Source organism: Diorhabda sublineata, chromosome 6 (assembly GCF_026230105.1).
Source record: "Diorhabda sublineata isolate icDioSubl1.1 chromosome 6, icDioSubl1.1, whole genome shotgun sequence".
NCBI lineage: Eukaryota > Metazoa > Arthropoda > Insecta > Coleoptera > Chrysomelidae > Diorhabda > Diorhabda sublineata.
Genome location: NC_079479.1, coordinates 5,288,256 through 5,310,422, shown reverse-complemented (window position 1 = coordinate 5,310,422; position 22,167 = coordinate 5,288,256). Strand labels below are relative to the sequence as shown.

Genomic DNA, 22,167 nt, shown 5'->3' with positions numbered 1-22,167 from the left:
GATATGCAGTAGAGATCACGTAATAAGGGCGCGCATACAAGTTGTTCAAGTCCGTTCTTTGAGGTAGCTAGAGCCGCCATTTTGTTCTGCCAATTGTCCAATATACTTGAAATAGTCGAGACAACAACATACTGAAAAATGGAGCTTTCACGACATGTGGGGGACGTTCTGTCACCCTACTAAATTCCTCCAATCGATCTGACAATTGATTATCTATCAATCAAAAAGATGGGCGTTTTTTTACATATTTATTGCGATATGCTTCACCCTTATAACCGCGATCAGGGCTCTTTCTCACGGATAGGACATTTTCTCAAAAAATAAGTCTCAAATTAATGTCACTGGCTCTTCTATGCTCTTCTATGACAGTTACCATCACTACTTTTTATATACCGATAATATATCTGATTAATTTCCTTTTTAGTTTGTTAATACATTCTGCTGGTTTTTAATGAAATATAGATTGACGTAGGGTAAGTTCACGTTTTTATGAGTCGAGCTTCGTTCATTTTTATTTCGAGAACTTAAATTTTCATTTTATTGGTTTCGAATCAGTCTATTTACATGTTTTTGATTATAACATAATTTTTTCTATTGGGGGACGACAAAAAGTGTTATCGTTTATTTTAGGTACAAAGAAAGTGGATGTATCTCGAGAGTATTTTCATCGGATCCGAAGACATAAGAAATCAGTTACCAGAAGATTCTAAGAGATTCGATAGAATAGATAGAGATTTTAAAGAAGTTTTAAAAGATTTGTCGAGCACCCCAAATATAGTTAAGGCTACCAACAAACCGAATTTGAGTGACAAATTAGATACTCTTTTGTCAGATTTAACGTTGTGCGAAAAAGCTTTGAACGATTATTTGGAAACGAAAAGACTCGCGTTTCCGAGATTTTATTTCGTTTCAGCTGCCGATCTACTCGATATATTATCTAATGGTAACCAACCGGAGCTCATTCAGCGACATCTGACGAAGTTATTCGATTCATTGGGACGATTAATATTTGATTCACAAGGTATGGTATTTTTAGTTGCTAAACATAGAAACATTTAATATTATTTCAATCATTTTTAAATACCAATTGTATCAAGATTGATTCCAATTTTTGTAATTTCTATTACTTGAGTTACTTTTTCCATATTCGCGATTTTCTATCGGTAGTTTGAGTTAGTTTTCTGGCAAGTAGGCTCCTCATCTGGGCCCCCATCTTTCTTTTTTTTCCGGTTAATAGTGCCACTAGGCTACTCAATTTACCCAGAAACACTGCAGGTACAGTGTAAGAATCAACATTAACGGTGAATGAGAGATGATAGACCTACTATAGAAGAAAGAAGAAGAAGAGCTACATTTTCATGTATATATTTCCATAGCTAATCTGTTTTTTAAGATTTTTATCCAATTGCGAAATAGATTTTCCCAAGCAATCAATGCGAAAAAGGAAGAAATGGAAAAAACGAAATGATCACTGAAATTGGAATATAATATATCGATTAATAAGTCGTGTGACTGACACAAAGATGGCGCTGCAATTGGTAAATCTATATGACTTTATGAAGTACCAAATTTCAGAATTTCATGACATTTCGATGAGTCAGAAAAAAATGACAGCCGGTTAAGTGAAGTTACTTTTGTTATATTCAAAACAATTTCATGTGTTAATTTATCAATGCATTTTTATGAAAAAAACACTGTACAAGTTCAGTAATGGCTTCAATAGTGTTATCCGGAATATGTTACATCGGTAAGAGACCTTTGTTATTGGTTTGCTGAAAGTAAACGGGGTTGTACATACACCGATGATGGTGAGTGTTCGGGTCGTCCAATTGAGTGGTTACTCCACAAAACATCAAAAAAGTCAAGAAATTGGATATATCTAATCGTGAATCGAAATTGGGAGAGATAGCAGTGTGTTTACAATTATGCATGAGCATTAGGCCATAAGGAAACTTTTTTTAAAGTGGGTGACGCATTTACTCACGAAGAGTAATGTTTGGCCAGATTTACACGTAATAAATCAGATTTTTTGCGTTAATATCTGACAATGGATCCATCACTTCCCTTTGGAGTCAAAACGATCATCATCTGAGTGGACTGCAGCCGGTGAACTACGTCCGAAGCGTTCAAAGGCACAACAGTCAGCTGTGAAGGTTATGGCGAAGAAAAAACTACTGTTTCACCAAAATAATGCACCGATTCACAAGTCGACGGAAACGATGGTTAAATTGAACGAATTATACTTAGAATTGCTTGCTCACCCACCGTATAGCCCAGATCTAGCCCCCAGTGACTACTGGCTATCGCTGATCTCAAAAAATGCTCAGCGGTAAGAAATTCAGCACAAATAAAGAAGCAATTGGTAAAATAGAAGACAAATCCTTCTACAAGCACGGCATCGAGAAGTTAGAGAAGCATTGGAATGATTGTATTGCTCTTGAAGGAGATTACATTGATGTAATGATCAAAAAATATGTCATATGACTTATTAAGTGATTTGTTAAAAGTGTTAAATTTGATTTTTTTGTGATTATAGTGGTCATTATTAATTTTCAGGTTCCAAACGAGCCAAAGCGATGAAATCCAAAGAAAACGAAGAGATTGTCCCTTTCGTCGGATTATGCGATTGCACTGGTAAAGTCGAAACGTGGTTAAATAGAGTTATTGATGCGATGCGCACCACCCTTCATCAACAATTCAGCGAATGTGTCATTACATATGATGAAAAACCTAGAGAATTATGGATTTACGATTATCCAGCTCAACCGGCTCTATGCGGTAACCAAAATTTACATCTTTGGTCAATTTGACTCGTATTATCACGAAAAGTTAATTATTGGAATGTTTCTACAGGTACTCAAATATGGTGGAACACTGAAGTGAATTTGGCTTTTGCTCGATTAGAAGAAGGTTACGAAAATGCTTTGAAAGACTATCAAAGAAAACAAATTAATCAGTTGAATGCTTTGATTTCTTTACTACTGGGCGATCTTACGCCGGGTGAACGTCAAAAAATTATGACTATATGTACGATCGATGTACACTCGAGAGACGTTGTAGCCAAGATGATTGTGATGAAAGTGGAAAACTCGCAAGCTTTTCAATGGCAAAGTCAATTGAGACATAAATGGGATGATACAAGAAAGGATTGTTTCGCCAATATTTGCGACGCCGAATTCAGATATTCTTACGAATATTTAGGCAACACACCGCGTCTTGTGATTACACCATTAACTGATAGGTAAGCTACATTTCACATTGATACGAGGAGGATATAAAAATAATTGGAAAAGAATATGAAATTTCAAATGTTTCACGAAACAACGTTATCCCCATCAAAATACTCTTCATTATAACACCATCGGTACTCGGTTCGTGTTTTGTACTTATCTGTAGAAATAGCTAACATCTCCTTTATCTTTTTTGTTTCCTTACCTCTTCAATGTTGTAGGATCCTTTCATGCCTCTGTAAAGTTCAACGAAGTATTCCCTTCTACAAGATGTAAACTATGAAAGTCTATTTATCGAAGAAAAATAGTAAACCAAAACAATGTTCAGTGCGTGATCAGTACGTGAACATCCCGGGTGAAACGCGGCGCGGCATCGTTCTTTTTTCTTTTAAAGTTACTTAGAGTTACCTACAGTGGATAAAGTTCTGAGAGTAGTTAATAAAGTTAAGGACTTGCCGGATATTAAAAGAATTCATAATTAAAAGAAATGGTATATCAATAGAAAAAACGAAGAAGGAACAGTTTATTATTAGGAAAAGCAGAAATCAATGCGTGAAAGTGATAATAGCTTCGAAATATTGAAAAATTTCGTGGAATGTGGTTCTGTTACATGCTTGGCTTTGGTTTGCCAAAACAAGCCACACGGGGCTAGGTCAGGTTCGTAAAGTACGTGAGGCATTGTACGCATCTTATGCTTCGGCAAAAACCGTTAAACAGAAAGGGTTGTGTTTGCGGGTGCATTGTCGTTGTGAAAGAACGTCTATTATACGTATCTGTCACAATTGGGTTTTTTCTTATGAGCAATGATATGCAATCTTCCTTATAACGTATGACACAATAGTAATAAAATATCAAAATGGCCTTGTAAACAAAAATTTGATTTTTTTGACATTTGACAATTGGGAATAAGAAGAAGCATTTATAATTTGGTCGGATGGATCCTTGAGCACGACAAAGTCCGAATTTTTCAATGCCAGAACATTTCAAGCCGGAGTATCGAAGTATTTATCAAGCTATAGCGGAACTAATATGTTTGAACCTTCTAAAATGTGGAAAACCAAGAATTTTTACTCGAGAAAGGGCACAAAGATCGATAAGAAGAGCGAAAGACATAGTTGGGGTATCCGTATTTGGCGTAATTGGCGCGAATATAACATACTTTAAAGAGAACCGTATCGCAGAAATTGGCAAGATATGGTCAAAATTACCCAGAGATATATAAGTGTTTTAAATATACTACAAGCTAATTAGAACGGATACCAAGTAGCTGTCGTTAAATGAGGCGGATACATATTGTGAATGACAGGTCCAAGAAGTACCTAGCCTGGCCTAGAAACGGCGGTAGTTGCTTGAAAAATATCACTGTATTAGAAAGTACATAATCTATACAGCATATATTTCAAATTTGAAGACGCCACTATTTCAAATTTGAAGACGTCACGTTGTTTAGTATTTCTTTGGCAGCCATCAACAGTGAACGATTTCTGTGAATTTGGAATTATGGAAAAAATATACCAACCAATATAAAAGCTGAACTAGATTCTACTTTGGGTGAGAGTGATCCTTCGTTATCAACAGTAAAATATTGGGTAGCAGAGTTTAAGCGAGGTCGTAGGAGGCGAAGACCAGCATGGTAGTGGTCGACCAAATGAGGTGATGACTACAGAAATGTTGAAGAAAATCCACAAAGTGGTACTGGATGATCGTCGACTGAAAATACGCGAGCTAGCAGACATAGTGGGCATTTCATTGAAGCTGTTTCATAACCATGGATGGAACTTGGGTCCATCACTTCACACCCGTAACAAAATAACAATCAAAACAATAGACTGGGAGAACCGACTCCAAAGAAGACAAAGACCGTTCCATCTGCAGGCAAGGCCATGGCGTTAGTTTTTTGGGATACGCGTTTGATAATTTTTATTGACAATCATAAAAAAGGAAAAACTATCAACGGTGAATATTATGTGAGCTGATTACAACTTTTGAGCGAAGAAATCAAGAAAAACGACTGCTTTTGGCTAAAAAGACCAGCTCACACATTTGTTATTCCAATGGCCAAAATTAATTAAAGTTTGAATTGCTACCTCATGGACCCTATTCGCTAGATTTAGCCCCCACGAATTATTTTCTGTTCCCAGACTTGAAAAAATGTTTCGGTGGTCAAAGATGTTCCAACAATGAAGAATACATCGCTGGAAAAAGTGTATGTAGCTAAAAAGAGATTACGATGAAAAATAAATATATTTTTTCCCATAATTTTTCTATTTTCTCTGATGAGCCAGATACTTCTGGGATCATCATCGTAAAATATAAGGTTTCGACAAGAGGGATAAACAGACTTTATGGAAGCAGATTTGATAGGAGATAAAACGTGGATTCAATTCAATACGCTGGGAATAAAATGTTAATAAAACTATGAATACACCCACCCAATTGAAAAATATCCAATTCAATCTCCACCAACACACAAGTTATGGCTACCGTATAGAACCAAAAAGTAGTTATGCTTTCGGGGTTTATCCAACTCGGAACCTTTACTGATGCAGCTATTTATTTGCGTAGAGCCAAAACATAAAAGAGAAATTCTAACCAACTGACTAATCTTCTTCTTCTTCTTCTTTTAATGCTTATCCATTAATGGATGTTCGCGACCACATTTTTCATGGCTTCTCGATCTCTAGCGGTATGGATCAATGTCTGAATATCTTGTATACCCGTCCACTGCCTCATGTTCCGCAACCATGACATCCTCTTCCGTCCCAATCCTCTCTTACCTTCAATCTTGCCCTCGACTATCAGCTGAAGGAATTGATATTTATGGCCTCGCATTATATGGCCAAGATATGCAATCTTTCGTTTCTTCACGATGTTAAAGAGTTCACGGTCTTTATTGATACGCCTGAGAATATCAGGGAAGACATCCAAATCAGCGTCAATGTTTATTTGAATTCATTGGGGATAAATATTTAAAAAAAAAGTATTGGAAAACTTTTTTATACGTGAGATAAATGTTCAAATCTTATTATTTGAAAATCTAAAAAACTTTTGGTTATTAATTAATAGTTTCACATGAACTTCTCTTTTATATAGTGCCCTTCAGAGGTTGGGGTAAAATAATCACGTATATTCGATTTACAAAATCAATAAATATTTTCAACATATCATTCATGACGTTTTTTTTCTCTCTAGATGTTACATAACCTTGACACAGAGCTTACATTTAATTATGGGCGGCGCTCCGGCTGGTCCCGCAGGAACCGGGAAAACGGAAACCACTAAAGATCTTGGCAAAGCTTTAGGGATGATGGTGTACGTTTTCAACTGTTCGGAACAGATGGATTATAAATCGATCGGTAACATTTATAAAGGATTAGCGCAAACGGGCTGTTGGGGTTGTTTTGACGAGTTCAATAGAATATCCATAGAAGTATTGTCCGTAGTAGCTGTACAAGTGAAGATTATTCAAGATGCGATCAAAGATAAGAAGAAAACTTTCTTCTTTCTAGGAGCGGAGATACAACTAACTCCTACAGTAAGCACTTTCAATTTATACGAGGTGTGGCGATTAAGTTCCGGGAATAGAACACTAAATTTTATCTTCGACTTTCACAACTGTACAGAAATTTCAAATCTTACAATTCTCATAATGCTGAATTCTAGCTCTAAGGTCACAAGTATCAAACTCACTAACAAAACGCTTTTCGGAGCAGCTGAATACGAACTATACACAACTATTCGTAGCGTTCTTGGTAATTGTCAGAAGTTTACTCGTTTAGAACCACGATTACGGGTCCTTTGATCTCTTCTACGCTAGTTGAGTGAGTTAGTTTGAAGTGTTACTTCATATTGGTAAATAAAAAAGTCACATTGACCAATCTCAAGACTACAGGGTGTGTAACACATTGTTGAATTGCACCGTCAATAACGAGTGGGTTAGATACAGAGGGTGTTGATGAGTTAGTTGCACAGAGAAAGCGTGTATCGCAAGTCACTGACATAAATTTCTTTAATTACATTTTTGTTAAGATATTTACTGTTAGACATTCAATTTCTAACAATTTCTTTATTTACGGTTGAGAGGATCATATCCAGTGAAGATCTGATTCATTTAGTTTCTGTCGTAGTTCTGAATGCGGCACGATAAAACCTTGTGGATCGCTCTACCCATTTTTTTTTATAATTCATCGGTGAGGACATCAAGCTGTTCAATTAAATAAGAAAAATATTACAGAAATATCAAAAAATGGAATCTACGAGTAAATAAACCAAACTTTACAAATTTATTGGAACCTCATTAAAGTCAAATGTGTGTAAGTTCTTTTTTCAATTGTAGCTTGTTCATATTCGTCGTAAAGTACTTCAATATCTGATAAATCCAGAATATTCATCATTTTCGCTGCTATCGGTGTCTGAATTTGTATTAGAATCTCCATTTGAATTTATATTCAACTCTTCAACAATATTGTCGGCATTGGTTCGTCCTTACACGTTTTCGATTTGTCAACAGTGAATTGTTTGAAAAATTCATCACAGTAAGTTGAGATCTTATGTAAAGAAAACGTGACATATTCTTTCATTGTCGTTCAAACAAATTTAATTGCATTTAAATAGGATTAGAGGTGAAAAGATCATCAATCTCATGACTTTTGTAATTAGTTTTAGACGACGCCATCTGAAAGTTGTTCCATGTAGTGATAGTTCCGTACTGCAAAACACTTTCGGGACGCTCTGGAGTAGACAACTTTAACTTCCTTCAATGTGACTCTAGCCACTCCAATGTTGACAGTTGACAGTTTCACATCGATGATTTTTCATAACCTCAAATTTTTAATTTTCGGAAATTATTTGTTTTATCCTAAGTTTTGTCTAAATTAATGAAAAACAATGAATGATGATGAAAAAGAAAACATTAACTCGAATCCACGCCACCTGATCTCACCGAGGAAAGCAATGCGGCCTTAATTCGTTGTCGGATAAATCTCGTGCAAGGTACGAAAAACAGTACGAGCTCTTTATGAAGTGGTGTCACCAGAAGAAGGCGAAAAACCCAACGGAAAACGTTTATTTTTCAGACAAATTTAAAATCTGGAAAAAATCTACTTTATAGTCTACATTGTCGATAATTAAAAGTACTTTCGCAATAAAACAAAATGTTCATATCAACAAATATCCAAAACTCATCAATTTCCTTAAGAAACACAACAAAGGGTACACTGCAAAAAATCACAAACTTTAACTTCAGTGTAATTGAAAAAGTTTTGAATCAAGGCAAGCCCGCTCCGCCTTGAAGACGCTCGCAATCCTCTAGTATGATAGGTCCCTTAGATAAAGGATAAAGACAACGCGACGCAGTGTTGCCAGCTTCCAGGTTTATGACCGAATTCCCGAAACTTAATTACTAAAACAATTGTAACAAGTATTACATGTGAATTTTCTATAAAGACCGTTACTACACATACATAAATAACTCACCACCCTTTATTTCAATATCAAAACCTAAAATGTTGATCTTTTGGGTTTTTTTTCTATCACAAAAAGTATCTTAAATGTTAGAGATAAAATGTAGCAAAATTTCTTATTAGCAAATAACTGTTTATGTGGTTTTTCACAGGTTTCTTTCATTCTTTTTTTGTACCAACTTGTGGACAGCAGTAATTCAAGTCAATCAAGGTGTGTTAAAGTCGAGACTAGTTAAACAAAAAATTAATAGAGTTGGGCAGTTAAGTGAATGCGAAGCTGAAAGAATAGCCGAGTTAGTTGGACTGGGACAAAGTTATTGTGAGTGGCAAATCTGTTTGGCGTACATCACACAACCATTGGCAGATTGATGCAAAGATTTCGAAAGACCGTTTCACATTCTAGGAGGCATGGACAATGACGTCCTTCAGTTTTAACTCCTCGAGATGACCGTTTTTTGCAATTAAATTTATTAAGAAATCGGTCAATGACAAGTATCGAGCTCGACAGCTTTTAACGAGAAGTTCCTCTGATAGATCAATAAGAAGACATTTTTAAAATGCTGGTCTACACAGGCACCTTTGCTTTGTTATATTAAATGATGAGATAAGAATTAGTATAAGAGGTCCAGATGAATGTAATCAAATAAATTCGAAGACGGCGAGGATCTATCATGTTTTGGGGAGGAATTTGATTTGATGCCCGCACCAGAATTAGTGTCTCTTTCTAGACCCGCCCTTAATGCAGCAAGATACATAAATGACATTCTTGAAAATCACGTCGTTCCGTTTGGGCCATTTATTGGTGATGATTTTAGTTTAATACATGATAATGCTAGACCACATATTGCGGCAGATGTTCTGAATATCCTAAACGAAGTAGGAATTCATACTCTGGACTGGCCACCAAGAAGTCCAGATATGAATCCTATCGAGCATGTCTGGGACATTTTAAAATGCTGAATTCGTCGTAGGAATCCATCTCCTAAAAATTTAGATGAGCTTGAGCAAGCGGCATTAGAGGAATGGGAGAACATACCTCAAGAAGTGATACAGCACCAAATTGAAAGCATGCCCAGAAGAATATTAGCAACAATTACATCCAGAGGCGAAAATACACACTACTAGCGTTTTAAAAAAAGGAACATTATTGTTTAGAATGCAAGTTTTGTATTTAAGAAAATTTGGTTGTATTGCGATGTTTTTGATTTTTTATTTTTTTACTCATTAAAAATCACTCAAAATTACTACACATTTCTTATTATTGCGTCAAAATGATTGAAAAGAAGTTGAGCAATAGCAATATTAATTTGAATTTATTAAACAAAAAAATATTTTCAGAAATCGGGGTGGTGCGTTATTTTTTACCACGAGTGTATATATTTGAAACAAAATAGTCTTTTCACAGATAGGTTTATTTATCACAATGAATCCGGGATACGCGGGAAGAACGGAACTTCCCGAGAACCTGAAAGCCCTTTTCAGACCTTGCGCTATGGTGGTACCGGATTTTGCTTTGATTTGTGAAATCATGTTGGTCGCCGAAGGTTTTATGGAAGCTAGATTACTAGCAAGGAAATTTATAACTTTATATACATTGTGTAAAGAATTATTGAGTAAACAGGATCACTACGATTGGGGATTGAGAGCTATTAAATCGGTGTTGGTGGTGGCTGGATCTTTGAAAAGAGGAGATCGTCAGAGACCGGAGGATCAAGTACTTATGCGGGCGCTCAGAGATTTCAACATTCCTAAAATAATAACTGATGACGTACCGGTAAGTATATTTACAACTACTAGTCGTGTATTAGATGCTTTTTTTAATCGTTTTAATTATTGTGTCATATACAGTGTGAGGTTTTTAAATAATTTAGCCTGCATAAAAGAACAAATTCAAGGTTTGGACGAGAACAAATCTAGAAGATTCAAGAGAAGATTTCGATAAGTTATTAAGACCGTTACATTCGTTATTTTCATTTTGTAAAATGAGCACTTCAATTTTTGGATATCTGAATAGTTTTTTAGAATGATAGAGCTAATTTTTGTAAAAAAAAGTTACACTTATGGAACATTTATAGGTTTTCATGGGATTGATTGGTGATTTGTTTCCTGCTCTTGATGTACCCAGGAAACGTGATCCAGACTTCGAGAAAATGGTTAAAAAAAGTGCAGTTGATTTGAAATTGCAGCCCGAGGATGGGTTTATATTGAAAGTAGTGCAATTAGAGGAATTGTTTGCTGTTAGACATTCTGTGTTTATAATAGGTTTTGCAGGTAAAGCTTGACAATCAGATATTTCTTTCCTATTAACTTTTATCTTGTCAATAAACTAGTGCTACTATCAATAAATTACGTCTTAAGATTGATCTATATTGGACAGGTGTAAATTTGAGTCCTATACATACACTCAGATTGTAGAACTTACATGTTTGGTAGATTAGATTAGATTAGATAATTAGAAATACAAAGCACAAGAGAAATATTGAAGCTGAAAACGCTGCAAGTAATCTGGCAACGTGTTTACCATCCTGTGCTTACATTTTCTCAGGTCGAATTCTAATTTCGTACAATTAAATCCCAATATCTTCGACAGTGTTGTAAGTTTTGTTTTTTGTGTGAGATACAATCAGAATTCACAGAAAACTTCTAATCAAGACTTATGAAAAGTTGGAATAGGTCTATGGAACACAATTTTCATCAATAGCAAAAGCTTTCCACTAGCACATCATTTTTGGAAAGCCCAGAAGACGTTGAGGTTATTTTTGGAAGTGGAACAAATGATTTAATATTTTTCCCTTTTGATTTTTTCAGCGCATTTAAGATAAACATGAGACGACAAAGGTTTGAAAACCGAAATTTCAAAATTTTTTTTGGCTAATAAAAAGTTCAAAAACCATAATATTCTCAATTTGTTTTCAAAAACTTTTTGAATTTTTAATTTTTTAGATTAGGTTCAGTTAGGTTCGGTATGATTAGGTTAAGTTAGATTACGTTAGATCCCGGTCTTGCATACAGCGGCGTGGTTCTCATGTTGTCGGGGCTTCAAATGTTTGAAATAGCCATGGCGCGGCGCTGCTATCTAGGGATGGACGTGGGCAAGGTAGGGATGAAAATTTTGACTTAAATCATACAACATTTAACTGGCGAATGCGTTAAACAGTGTCACCTATATTCTAATCAAGGTAATTCGTGCTTTTTGTATGTAGTATAATGAATTTGTAGTTGAACATTTAATTTTTCCATCGCTCGATCACAACGCTGATCTGGCGGTCACACAGAAAGATAACAAAGAGCCTATGAAATGAACCTTCGTTTCAATAACTGTATGTGAGACCGTAGGTTAGTTGGATCTAGGATTCCCTTTCTTCGTACTTTATTTTTAACGTTGCATGATTTTACCATTGATTTAATTAGTTGATAAAAGTAATAATGCGATTAATAATATAATTTTTATTTTCTTATGGAGTCCACTTCCAAACATTAACCAGGCCTTACCCCCATTATTAATGAATAATTAGAACATGCAGATAGAGATTTGTGTAAAAATTTTGCTAGAAAACTTCGAAACAGAAAAAAAGAACAGTGAAGTGTTAAGAGAATTATCATAGATCAAATAGATGTCTTTATTTACTCGGAATCGAAATGTAGAATACCCAAAAAATTAATAGAGAATTACCAATTAAAAGCTATATTCTATGAAGACTCGGACGGCGTTTACGTGATGAAGGGGTACTTTGAAGCAAATAAAATTGTTTGTAAATAGCCTTTGGTAAATGAAAATTAAGTCTCATTACTTCTATCGCACACCTTGTGGATAGATGTATTGAGAGAATAAACAATTACTGTTAGCGAACTCAAAGATTTTGAAGCTTTATTTTGTGGAAATTTTTTGGTTTTTTCTTTTGAGATTTGAGACATATCAGAAAGATGCTTGTCTATCAACTATGTTTTTACTGACTTTAATCAGATCCGAACGTGAACAATTTAATGTCTGTTTTTACTATTTTATTATCTTTTGCAACGTTTATAATGGAAGGATATCGAATTTTTAAGGTACTGGTAAATCCATGGTGTGGAAAACACTCAACAGGACTTATTACAATTTGAAACAAAAACCCGTTTATGCCGATTTAAATCCAAAAGCGGTTACGAACGACGAGCTTTTCGGTATCATAAATCCTGCGACCAGAGAGTGGAAAGACGGATTGTTTTCCGTGATAATGAGAGATCAGGCAAATTTGACTGGCGACGGCCCCAAATGGATTGTATTGGGTAAGATATTTTCCGTCAGTATTTGTTATTTTCACGGTGTGTTCATGAAGTAAATAACTGACTGACAGCTCATTTTTTGTTATATACTTAACGCTCCAGAGAATTGATTAACAGATGAGTTTTTCCCATGTTAACATTTTGATACCCTGTCGTTTTCGAAGGTTAAAAACTCTAATTTTACTTCTTGTGATGTTTTTAGAGCTAAATTGAGTAGATGGGACAATTTTGGAAAACAAATTAGGCCTAAGCGACATTTTGAAACTAATTTTCAAGTTTTTTTCCATTCTCCATCAGAAATATACGTGAATGTAGTTGTATGACATAATATATTGTAATTATTTATTTCTACCTTTATTATTGTTTTTATTATTGTTTTTATTTTTCTATTGTTGTCGCTAGCACGTTATTTGCCGGGCATGAAACTCATTCTCTCTTTGAGTTCTGGCATAAATAAATAACTTATGGATGTTTTTCCTTTTAACAAATCAATAAAAGTTTTATGTTAAAAGTTAATTGTATTATTTTTAATTCAAATAAAGTTTAATAAAATGTAGTTGAGTACGCCTATGAGTCTAACCTGAAGTTAGCCGTTCCTCTAATTTGATAATTCTACACAGTTCTCTGTTATAAATCGACTCAGATGAATATTCTATTATTTAGATGTACAATATAAGGAAAATACTAAAAAATTATGTCAATTTTATATGATATAATCAAGAAGTTCTATTTCTGTGGAAGGATTACATATGATACATTGAACAAAATTTAATTATACTACACAATTCATATTATTTCTACGGAAAAGGAATCTTAACCTCACAAATAAGGAATTTTATCCATTGTCAAAGTAAGTATAGGTAATATTCCTTTTTTTTTTATAAATTATTTTATATTGTTACTATTATTATTATTATTGGCCAATAATACGTGAAGGAACTGACCTGAGATGATAATATCTTGCAATATCAGATCTAAAACTTGCATTTACTTCTGTGAATTGTCAGTAACAAATCTTCAACTCATTGGATTAGTAACAAATCTTCAATTCATTGGATTTTCTTCAGTCCAGATATTTATCTTCCATTCATCTTTAATAATTCGCAATTATTTTGTATGTTGATTCAAATTTAACTTCTATTTCTTATAACTTTGCACTCCCCATTCTCTTTTCTGATGATACTCTTTTTCCAAAAAAATGATCCTCCCTTTTTTTTTCTTAGCAACCATATAATATGACTAACTAGACTTTTGCTCTTGTCTCCTCACAATGTCCTTCACTTTTCAAATACTTGTCAGTTCCTATATTTATGTTTTTAAATAAACTTTTATTTCATTAATAGTTTATGAATTTTCACTATTATGGGTCATTTTGGCAACAGTTTCATATATTTTTTTAAAAAAATCAATCTTCCACTAAGTTTTATATTAATTTATAATTAATAACATTATTCTATGATACAAATTATGATTTGTACATATGCAATCCTTTTAGAATATATCATTTTTAATAAATAATTCCTTATATATAAAATAACTATAATTAATTAACTTACAAATATCAATTCAATTTCTTTTATTTTTTTTTATCGATTTTCTGCCTTTAGTTTAATTATTATCTCTAGTAAAACTAATCTCAATAATTTATAAATTTTCATTATGTACCTACTTGCTTTTAGATTTCTGATCATTTCAATATATTGAAAATCATTTATTCTGTCACAAAACAAATTTAACTTTAAGTCTTATAAATAGAAAAATTTAAATTGCATGGCGGCACGTCGCTTATGGTTTTTAATTTCAATTTATAAAAAAGGCGAAATTATTAGGAAATATACATGTCCAATTGAATCCAATGAAAAAATAATATTCTATACACGCAATCGTATGATATAAAACCAAATTATTTGACCTTCCTTATATTACACCGCTTCACAAGCTACAGGTAAAAACCGTGTTCTCTCTTATAGGTGGTTACTGCATCTTAATCGAGATTGGAGTATAATCAAATTCCTTTCTACCCTTCAGGGTGGAGGACTACAAAAGTTAATATTACAATATTTAATTTAAACTATATAGAGTTTTCGTCCATTCCTTCTTATTCATAGCAACCTTCTGTACTTTGTTCGATATCAGCTTTTTCATATTGAAAACTTTTCGTATCATGTCGTCCCATGTTTCTATTTGTCTTCCTCTTTTTCTTCTTTGTTTTATTTTGGCTACCAAATTTTTTTAACTTGTCTTAAATTGCCAATTTTCTGTAAATGTCCCTACCATTTCAACTGCCTTCTGTGACTGGTATTATTTTCAGCTCTTCTCAAATACTATCATTTCTAATTCTATTCTTTCTTGTCATTTCTTTAATCATTCTCAAATACTTCATCTCTGTATTTTATTTTTTTGTTGCTGATTCAACATCCATAATTCGCAACCATATGTCAATATGGGCCTAAATATAGTTCAAAACTTTGTTATTCACATTTCTCTCTCCACCGTAAACTTTCCCATACTTTTTCTCTTGGAACTCCATCGGACGCCTTCTCCATATCGATAAATGAGAAATCCTTTTCGCTGTCTGCTTCGTTTATAATTGCCTTTAGTGTAAAAATGTAGCCTTTTCTAAATCCACTTTGTGTATCTGCTAGTGTTGGTTCTACGATGCATCTGAACCATTTTTTTTGTCATCTTTTTGTATACTTTCATCATATTCAGCAGTTATTTTGTCTTCGTCTTTTCCGTTCTTTGAAGAATGAATTGCTTCTTCCAGCTCTTTTTTGGTTACTTTCCCATTTTCCTCGTGTTCTTTTTTGCAATAAATGTTCTTTATTTCATCTTCCTCTGCATTTGTATTGTTGATTTCTATCGATTCGATATGTTATCATATCTCCATTCCTGTTCTTGATTGATATCGTGTGAGTTTTCCTATCTCATCGTAAAGTTTTCAGCAGTCTATAAAATAATTTTTTGTCAATTCAATTCCAATATTTGTCCAAATTTTCTCCAAGCATTCAATTTTGATACTCTCACCAGATTTTTCACTTTCCTCCTATATTCTTTGTAGGTTTCATATTTTACGATATTTTAAACATAAATATTTTGTGATCGGGGCTGTTGGCAGTCAATTCTTTTTATAGTATCGACCAGGAATACTGTCAGTTACGCCTTTGGGTCAGATCTCCTTTTACAGAAATACGAGGCTAAGTATCTAGACAAAGTTTTATCAAGTCATTTTCATTTTATATTTTCAGATGGCGATATAGATCCAATGTGGATAGAATCTCTGAACACTCTAATGGATGACAACAAAGTGTTAACCCTTGCTAGTAACGAACGCATCGCCTTAACCAAACCCATGAGACTCTTATTCGAAATAGCCAATTTACGTACAGCTACTCCAGCTACCGTATCCAGAGCAGGAATCCTATACATCAATCCGGCAGATTTGGGTTGGAATCCATTCATTGCATCTTGGGTAGATACGAGAGAAATACAATCTGAGAAAGCGAACCTGACAATTCTTTTCGATAAATATGTACCGTCCTGTTTGGAATACGTTAAAACCAAAGTTAAAAAAATCACTCCCATATCTGATATAGCGCATCTTCAAATGTTGTGTCTTCTACTTGACTGTTTTTTGACACCGGAAAACGTACCAACCGATTGTCCGAAAGAATGGTACGAAATATATTTCGCTTTTTCCGTCGTTTGGTCGTTCGGATCGTGTTTGTTCCAAGATCAAATCATCGATTGGAGAAACGAATTCAGCAAATGGTTTACGAACGAATTCAAAACAGTCAAATTCCCAGTTGGTTCTAACGTAAACGTATTCAGCTTCTATATTGAGAACGAAACGAAAAAGTTTTGCCCTTGGACGGATCTAGTGACGGATTTCGAATTAGATCACGATATTCCTCTTCAAGCGACTTTAGTTAATACTGCCGAAACTACAAGAATTCGATTTTTCATAGATCACTTATTGGATAAGAAAGCTCCTGTTATGTTAGTAGGTCCGGCGGGTAGCGGTAAAACCGTCATGGTACAGGAAAAATTGAACGCTTTGACAGAAGCTCACGCCGTCACAAACGTACCGTTCAATTTTTACACCACATCCGAAATGCTTCAAAGGATTTTAGAAAAACCTTTGGAGAAAAAAGCCGGTCGCGTATACGGTCCACCCGGAAGTAAAATTATGATATATTTCATCGACGATATGAATATGCCTGAAGTTGATAAATATTTTACAGTACAACCGCATACGCTTTTAAAACAATACATGGACTATCAACATTGGTACGATAGGCAAAAATTAACCTTAAAAGATATACACAACGTACAATTTATATCTTGCATGAATCCTACTGCAGGTTCTTTTACGATCGATCCTCGATTACAGAGACATTTTTGCGTATTTTCCGTCGGTTTTCCATCACAAGATGCTTGTTTCCATATTTACAATTCAATTTTTAGTCAACATCTCGAAGATCCCACAAAGAAATTTTCACCGGGTCAAAGTAAATTTTGCGAGCCTATAGTTAGCGTTGCATTGGGGCTTCATTACAAAATGTCATCGAACTTTTTACCTACGGCAGTCAAATTTCATTACACGTTCACGTTGAGAGATTTATCGAATATTTTCCAAGGTATGTTGTTCGCTACCGGGGACGCAGTTAAAACTAATAACGATATGATTCGACTATGGATTCATGAAGCAAGTAGAGTTTACAAAGATAAATTAGTAGATCGTTTTGATCAAAATAACTTCAATAAATTATTGATGGATATGGTGAAGAAGAGTTTCGAAGATTTGGACGAGAATGTCGTTTTTGAAACGCCCCTAATATATTGTCATTTCGCTGAAGGAATCGGAGATCCCAAATATTTCCCCATAGCAGATTTCAAACATCTCAGTCGTTTACTTAACGACGCTCTGGGTGGATACAACGATCTTGTAGCAGCAATGAATTTAGTACTTTTCGAAGACGCGATGTATCATATATGTCGTATTAACCGAATTATGGAATCTCCTCGCGGAAATGCTTTGCTAGTAGGAGTCGGTGGTTCCGGAAAACAATCATTAACTCGCTTGTCGTCGTTTATATCATCTTTCGAAGTATTCCAAATCCAATTGAAGAAAGGTTATTCCATGAATGACATGAAAGCCGATATAGCTACATTATATCTGAAAATCGGATTGAAAAGTGTCGGAATTGCTTTTCTCATGACCGACGCTCAAGTACCTGAGGAATCTTTTTTGGTTTTAATCAACGATATGCTCGCTTCCGGAGAGATAAGTGATTTACTGGGAGACGAAGACGTCGAAAATGTAATTAACGCAATGAAAGGAGAAGTTAAAGGTATCGGTTTACAAGATACAAGGGAAAATTGCTGGAAATTTTTCATTGATCGTGTAAGGAGATTAATGAAAATCATTTTATGTTTTTCGCCGGTTGGATCTACTCTACGAGTACGGGCGAGAAAGTTCCCCGCTTTGGTTAATTGTACATCGATCGATTGGTTCCACGAATGGCCTAAAGAAGCCTTGGAATCGGTATCTGAGCGATTTTTAGCCGAAATAGAAGTACTTCCGACACCTCTGGTCCGTTCAGTTTCCTTATTTATGTCTTATGTACATACCGTCGTTAACGAAATGTCACAAGCTTATCTCGCAAATGAAAAGCGATATAATTACACAACACCCAAATCGTTTTTAGAACAAATTGATTTATACGGTAAACTGTTGACCGAAAAAACTGTCGATGTTAAAAACAACATAGTACGATTAGAAAACGGTATTACCAAACTTGCATCTACTTCCGTCGAAGTAGACGCTCTTAAAGAAGTTTTGGCTGTACAAGAAGTTGAACTCGCAGTCAAAAACGAAGCGGCTTCGAAATTAATATCCGTTTTATCCGCCGAAAACGAGAAAGTTGCAACCGAACAAGCAATCGCCAGCGAAGAAGAAGCCAAAGTCAGAGTTATCGAAGAAGATGTAAGCGTAAAAGCTAAAATATGTCAAGAAGATTTATTGAAAGCCGAACCGGCGTTGATAGCAGCTCAAGAAGCTTTAAATACTTTGAATAAAAATAATTTGACCGAATTAAAATCTTTCGGTTCTCCTCCAGAAATTGTGGTAGAAGTTTGCGCTGCTGTATTGGTATTATTCTCAAAAAAAGGAAAAATTCCCAAAGAACGTGGTTGGAAAGACTGTAAACAAATGATGGCAAGAGTCGATGTGTTTTTGAACGATCTATTAACGTATGACAAAGATAATATGTCACCCGAAGTAGTAAAAGCTACGTTAGAATACACGAAAAATCCAGAATTTTCTCCGGAAAAAGTCTATACGAAATCACTAGCCGCCGCGGGTCTTTGTTCGTGGGTAATCAACATATTGAAATATTACGACGTTTTCGTAGTGGTAGAACCTAAAAGAAAAGCATTAGCGGCGGCCAATAAAGAATTGAACGAAGCTCGACAACGTTTAGCCGAACTAACGGAAAAATTGAACGTTTTAGAAAGACAATTAGCCGTTCTTAAAGCCGATTACGATGACGCTATCAACGAAAAAATGAAATGTCAAGCCGAAGCCGATGCTACAAACATGAAAATAGATATAGCCAATCGTTTAGTTGGTGGATTAGCTTCCGAAAACGTCCGATGGCGACAACTTATCGAAGATTACAAAGCCTCTATCGTCACACTACCTGGCGATATTTTATTAGTTTGCGCTTTCATTTCGTACGTAGGTTGCTTTACAAAGAAGTACCGTTCGGATTTGTTATATAAATATTGGAAACCGTTTCTTACAAAATTGGAAGTACCCATACCGATGACTGACGATTTAGATCCGTTGTCTTTATTAACAGACGACGCGAAAATAGCTCAATGGAATAACGAAGGTTTACCTACCGATAGAATGTCAACGGAAAACGCTTGCATTTTGACAAATTCGGCTCGTTGGCCTTTAATGATTGATCCCCAATTACAAGGAATCAAATGGATAAAAACTAAATACGGAGATTCTTTAAAAGTAGCGAGACCGACGCAAAGAAATTACATCGATGCGATAGAAAAATGTCTTTCCGATGGAAAAATAATACTTTTAGAAAATATCGGCGAAACGTTAGACGCTGTGCTGGATAACGTTTTAGGTAGAGTGTTGATTAAGAAAGGAACGTGCGTTAAAGTGGGAGATAAAGAAGTTGATTACGATCCTAGATTCAGGTTGATTTTACATACAAAATTAGCGAATCCCCATTACAAACCGGAAATTCAAGCTCAGAGTACTCTAATAAATTTCACTGTTACTCGAGACGGTTTGGAGGAACAACTGTTGGCGGAAGTAGTAAAAGCCGAAAGACCGGATTTGGACGCTCTGAAATCCAGCTTAACGAAACAACAGAACGATTTTAAAATAACGTTAAAAACTTGCGAAGATAATTTACTATACAGATTATCATCGGCGACGGGTAATATACTGGATGATATAGAATTAGTATTGAACTTGGAAACGACGAAGAAAACCGCGAACGAGATTGGAGTGAAAATGGAAGAAGCGAAAATAACTTCTGTTAAAATAGATGAAGCTCGGGAACAATATAGACCGTGCGCCGCGCGAGCTTCACTTTTATATTTCATATTAAACGACTTGAATCGAATCAACGCCATTTACCAATTTTCCTTAAAAGCTTTTAGCGTCGTTTTCAAAGACGGTTTAAGTAAAGCCGTACCTGCAGAAAAATTAAAAGATCGTGTATTAAATTTATTAGATAGTATAACTTTCTCGGTTTTCATGTATACTTCGAGAGGTTTATTCGAACGAGACAAGTTAACTTTCACCGCACAGATGGCGTTTCAAATACTACTTCAACTAGAAGAAATTCAAGCGTTCGAATTAGATTTTTTGTTACGTTGTCCGTCTTTACCTGGCTTAACTTCCCCCGTGGACTTTTTGAACAACGTCAATTGGGGTTCTATAAAGGCGTTATCTTCTTTGGACGAATTTAAAAATATCGATAAAGATTTGGAAGGTTCCGCTAAAAGGTGGAAAAAGTTTGTCGATAGCGAATGCCCGGAAAAAGAGAAACTTCCAGGCGAATGGAAAAATAAATCGTCGCTACAGAGATTGTGTATTATGCGATGTTTAAGACCGGATCGAATGACTTACGCTACCGCAGGTTTCATTGAAGAAAAAATCGGCAATAAATACGTAACGGCGAGAAGTGTCGAATTTGAAAAATCTTACGAGGAAACTAGCGCGCAAACACCGACGTTTTTCATTCTTTCACCCGGTGTAAATCCGCTTAAAGATGTCGAAAAACTCGGGAGGAAATTGGGTTTCGTATTTGATAAAGGAAATTTTCACAGCGTTTCGTTGGGTCAAGGTCAAGAGATCGTAGCTGAAAATTCTATGGACGTAGCTGCCGCGGAAGGACATTGGGTAATTTTACAGAACATCCACTTGGTGGTCAAATGGTTGGCGACGTTGGAGAAGAAAATGGAACAATGTGCCGAAATTGGGCATGTAAACTACAGGTGAGAGCACATTGAACCTATTAAGTAACCATTTTCCTATACCGTTGCACCCTCATAACCTTAGAAAATAAGTGGAAAGCAGTAGACCATCTGTTAGATTATATTACCCGTTTAAAGGTAATTTTAGAATACTTGAACCAAGTTATTCAACCAATGAGAGATAGTAGATGATATCACTATTTTCTATACGATATCTTGAATCCTCATCAATAATTCTAGATGTGATCATAATTTTCCCTTTCAGCTTTATGTTGGATTAGCCTATTGGTTCCCAAAATTTTTCAGCTACAATACTACAATTTTCAAATCTCTAATCAAATCAAATCTTGATTATCAATTAGTTGACAGTTTTAGAAAAAAAAAACGTTATAATTGATTACCTGATAGGGTTAACTGAAATTTTTCTGGTTCTTTGCGCATTCTCTGTCATCTTTATTTCTTCTGAGAATCCCCTTATCATTTTGTTTCTGGGAGTTCTTGCTTCATACATTTTCCGTATAAATCATTCTTCTCTCATTCTAATGACGTATCCAATCCATCTAAGTTTTCCTTTTTCATTTTATTTCAGATTGGTTCTAAGTTGATCATTTCTCTCATAATGTTATACCTTCTCTGCAATCATGAGTATAATTTGGATATTTTCCACTTGAATAGAATCAAAATGAAGTGGGAAA

At 34.9% G+C, this 22,167-nt stretch overlaps 1 protein-coding gene across 1 annotated transcript in view; it reads left to right on the top strand.

Moving 5' to 3' along the window:
- Nucleotides 1–22,167, top strand: part of LOC130445081 (dynein beta chain, ciliary-like) — a 67,960-nt gene that overhangs the window by 35,762 nt on the left and 10,031 nt on the right. The window contains exons 11-18 of the mRNA XM_056780580.1: nucleotides 631–1,021; nucleotides 2,557–2,778; nucleotides 2,854–3,241; nucleotides 6,423–6,765; nucleotides 10,098–10,466; nucleotides 10,768–10,963; nucleotides 12,743–12,961; nucleotides 16,207–21,493. Coding sequence (XP_056636558.1) covers nucleotides 631–1,021; nucleotides 2,557–2,778; nucleotides 2,854–3,241; nucleotides 6,423–6,765; nucleotides 10,098–10,466; nucleotides 10,768–10,963; nucleotides 12,743–12,961; nucleotides 16,207–21,493 — 7,415 coding nt within the window. The remainder of the gene's footprint in view (nucleotides 1–630; nucleotides 1,022–2,556; nucleotides 2,779–2,853; nucleotides 3,242–6,422; nucleotides 6,766–10,097; nucleotides 10,467–10,767; nucleotides 10,964–12,742; nucleotides 12,962–16,206; nucleotides 21,494–22,167) is intronic.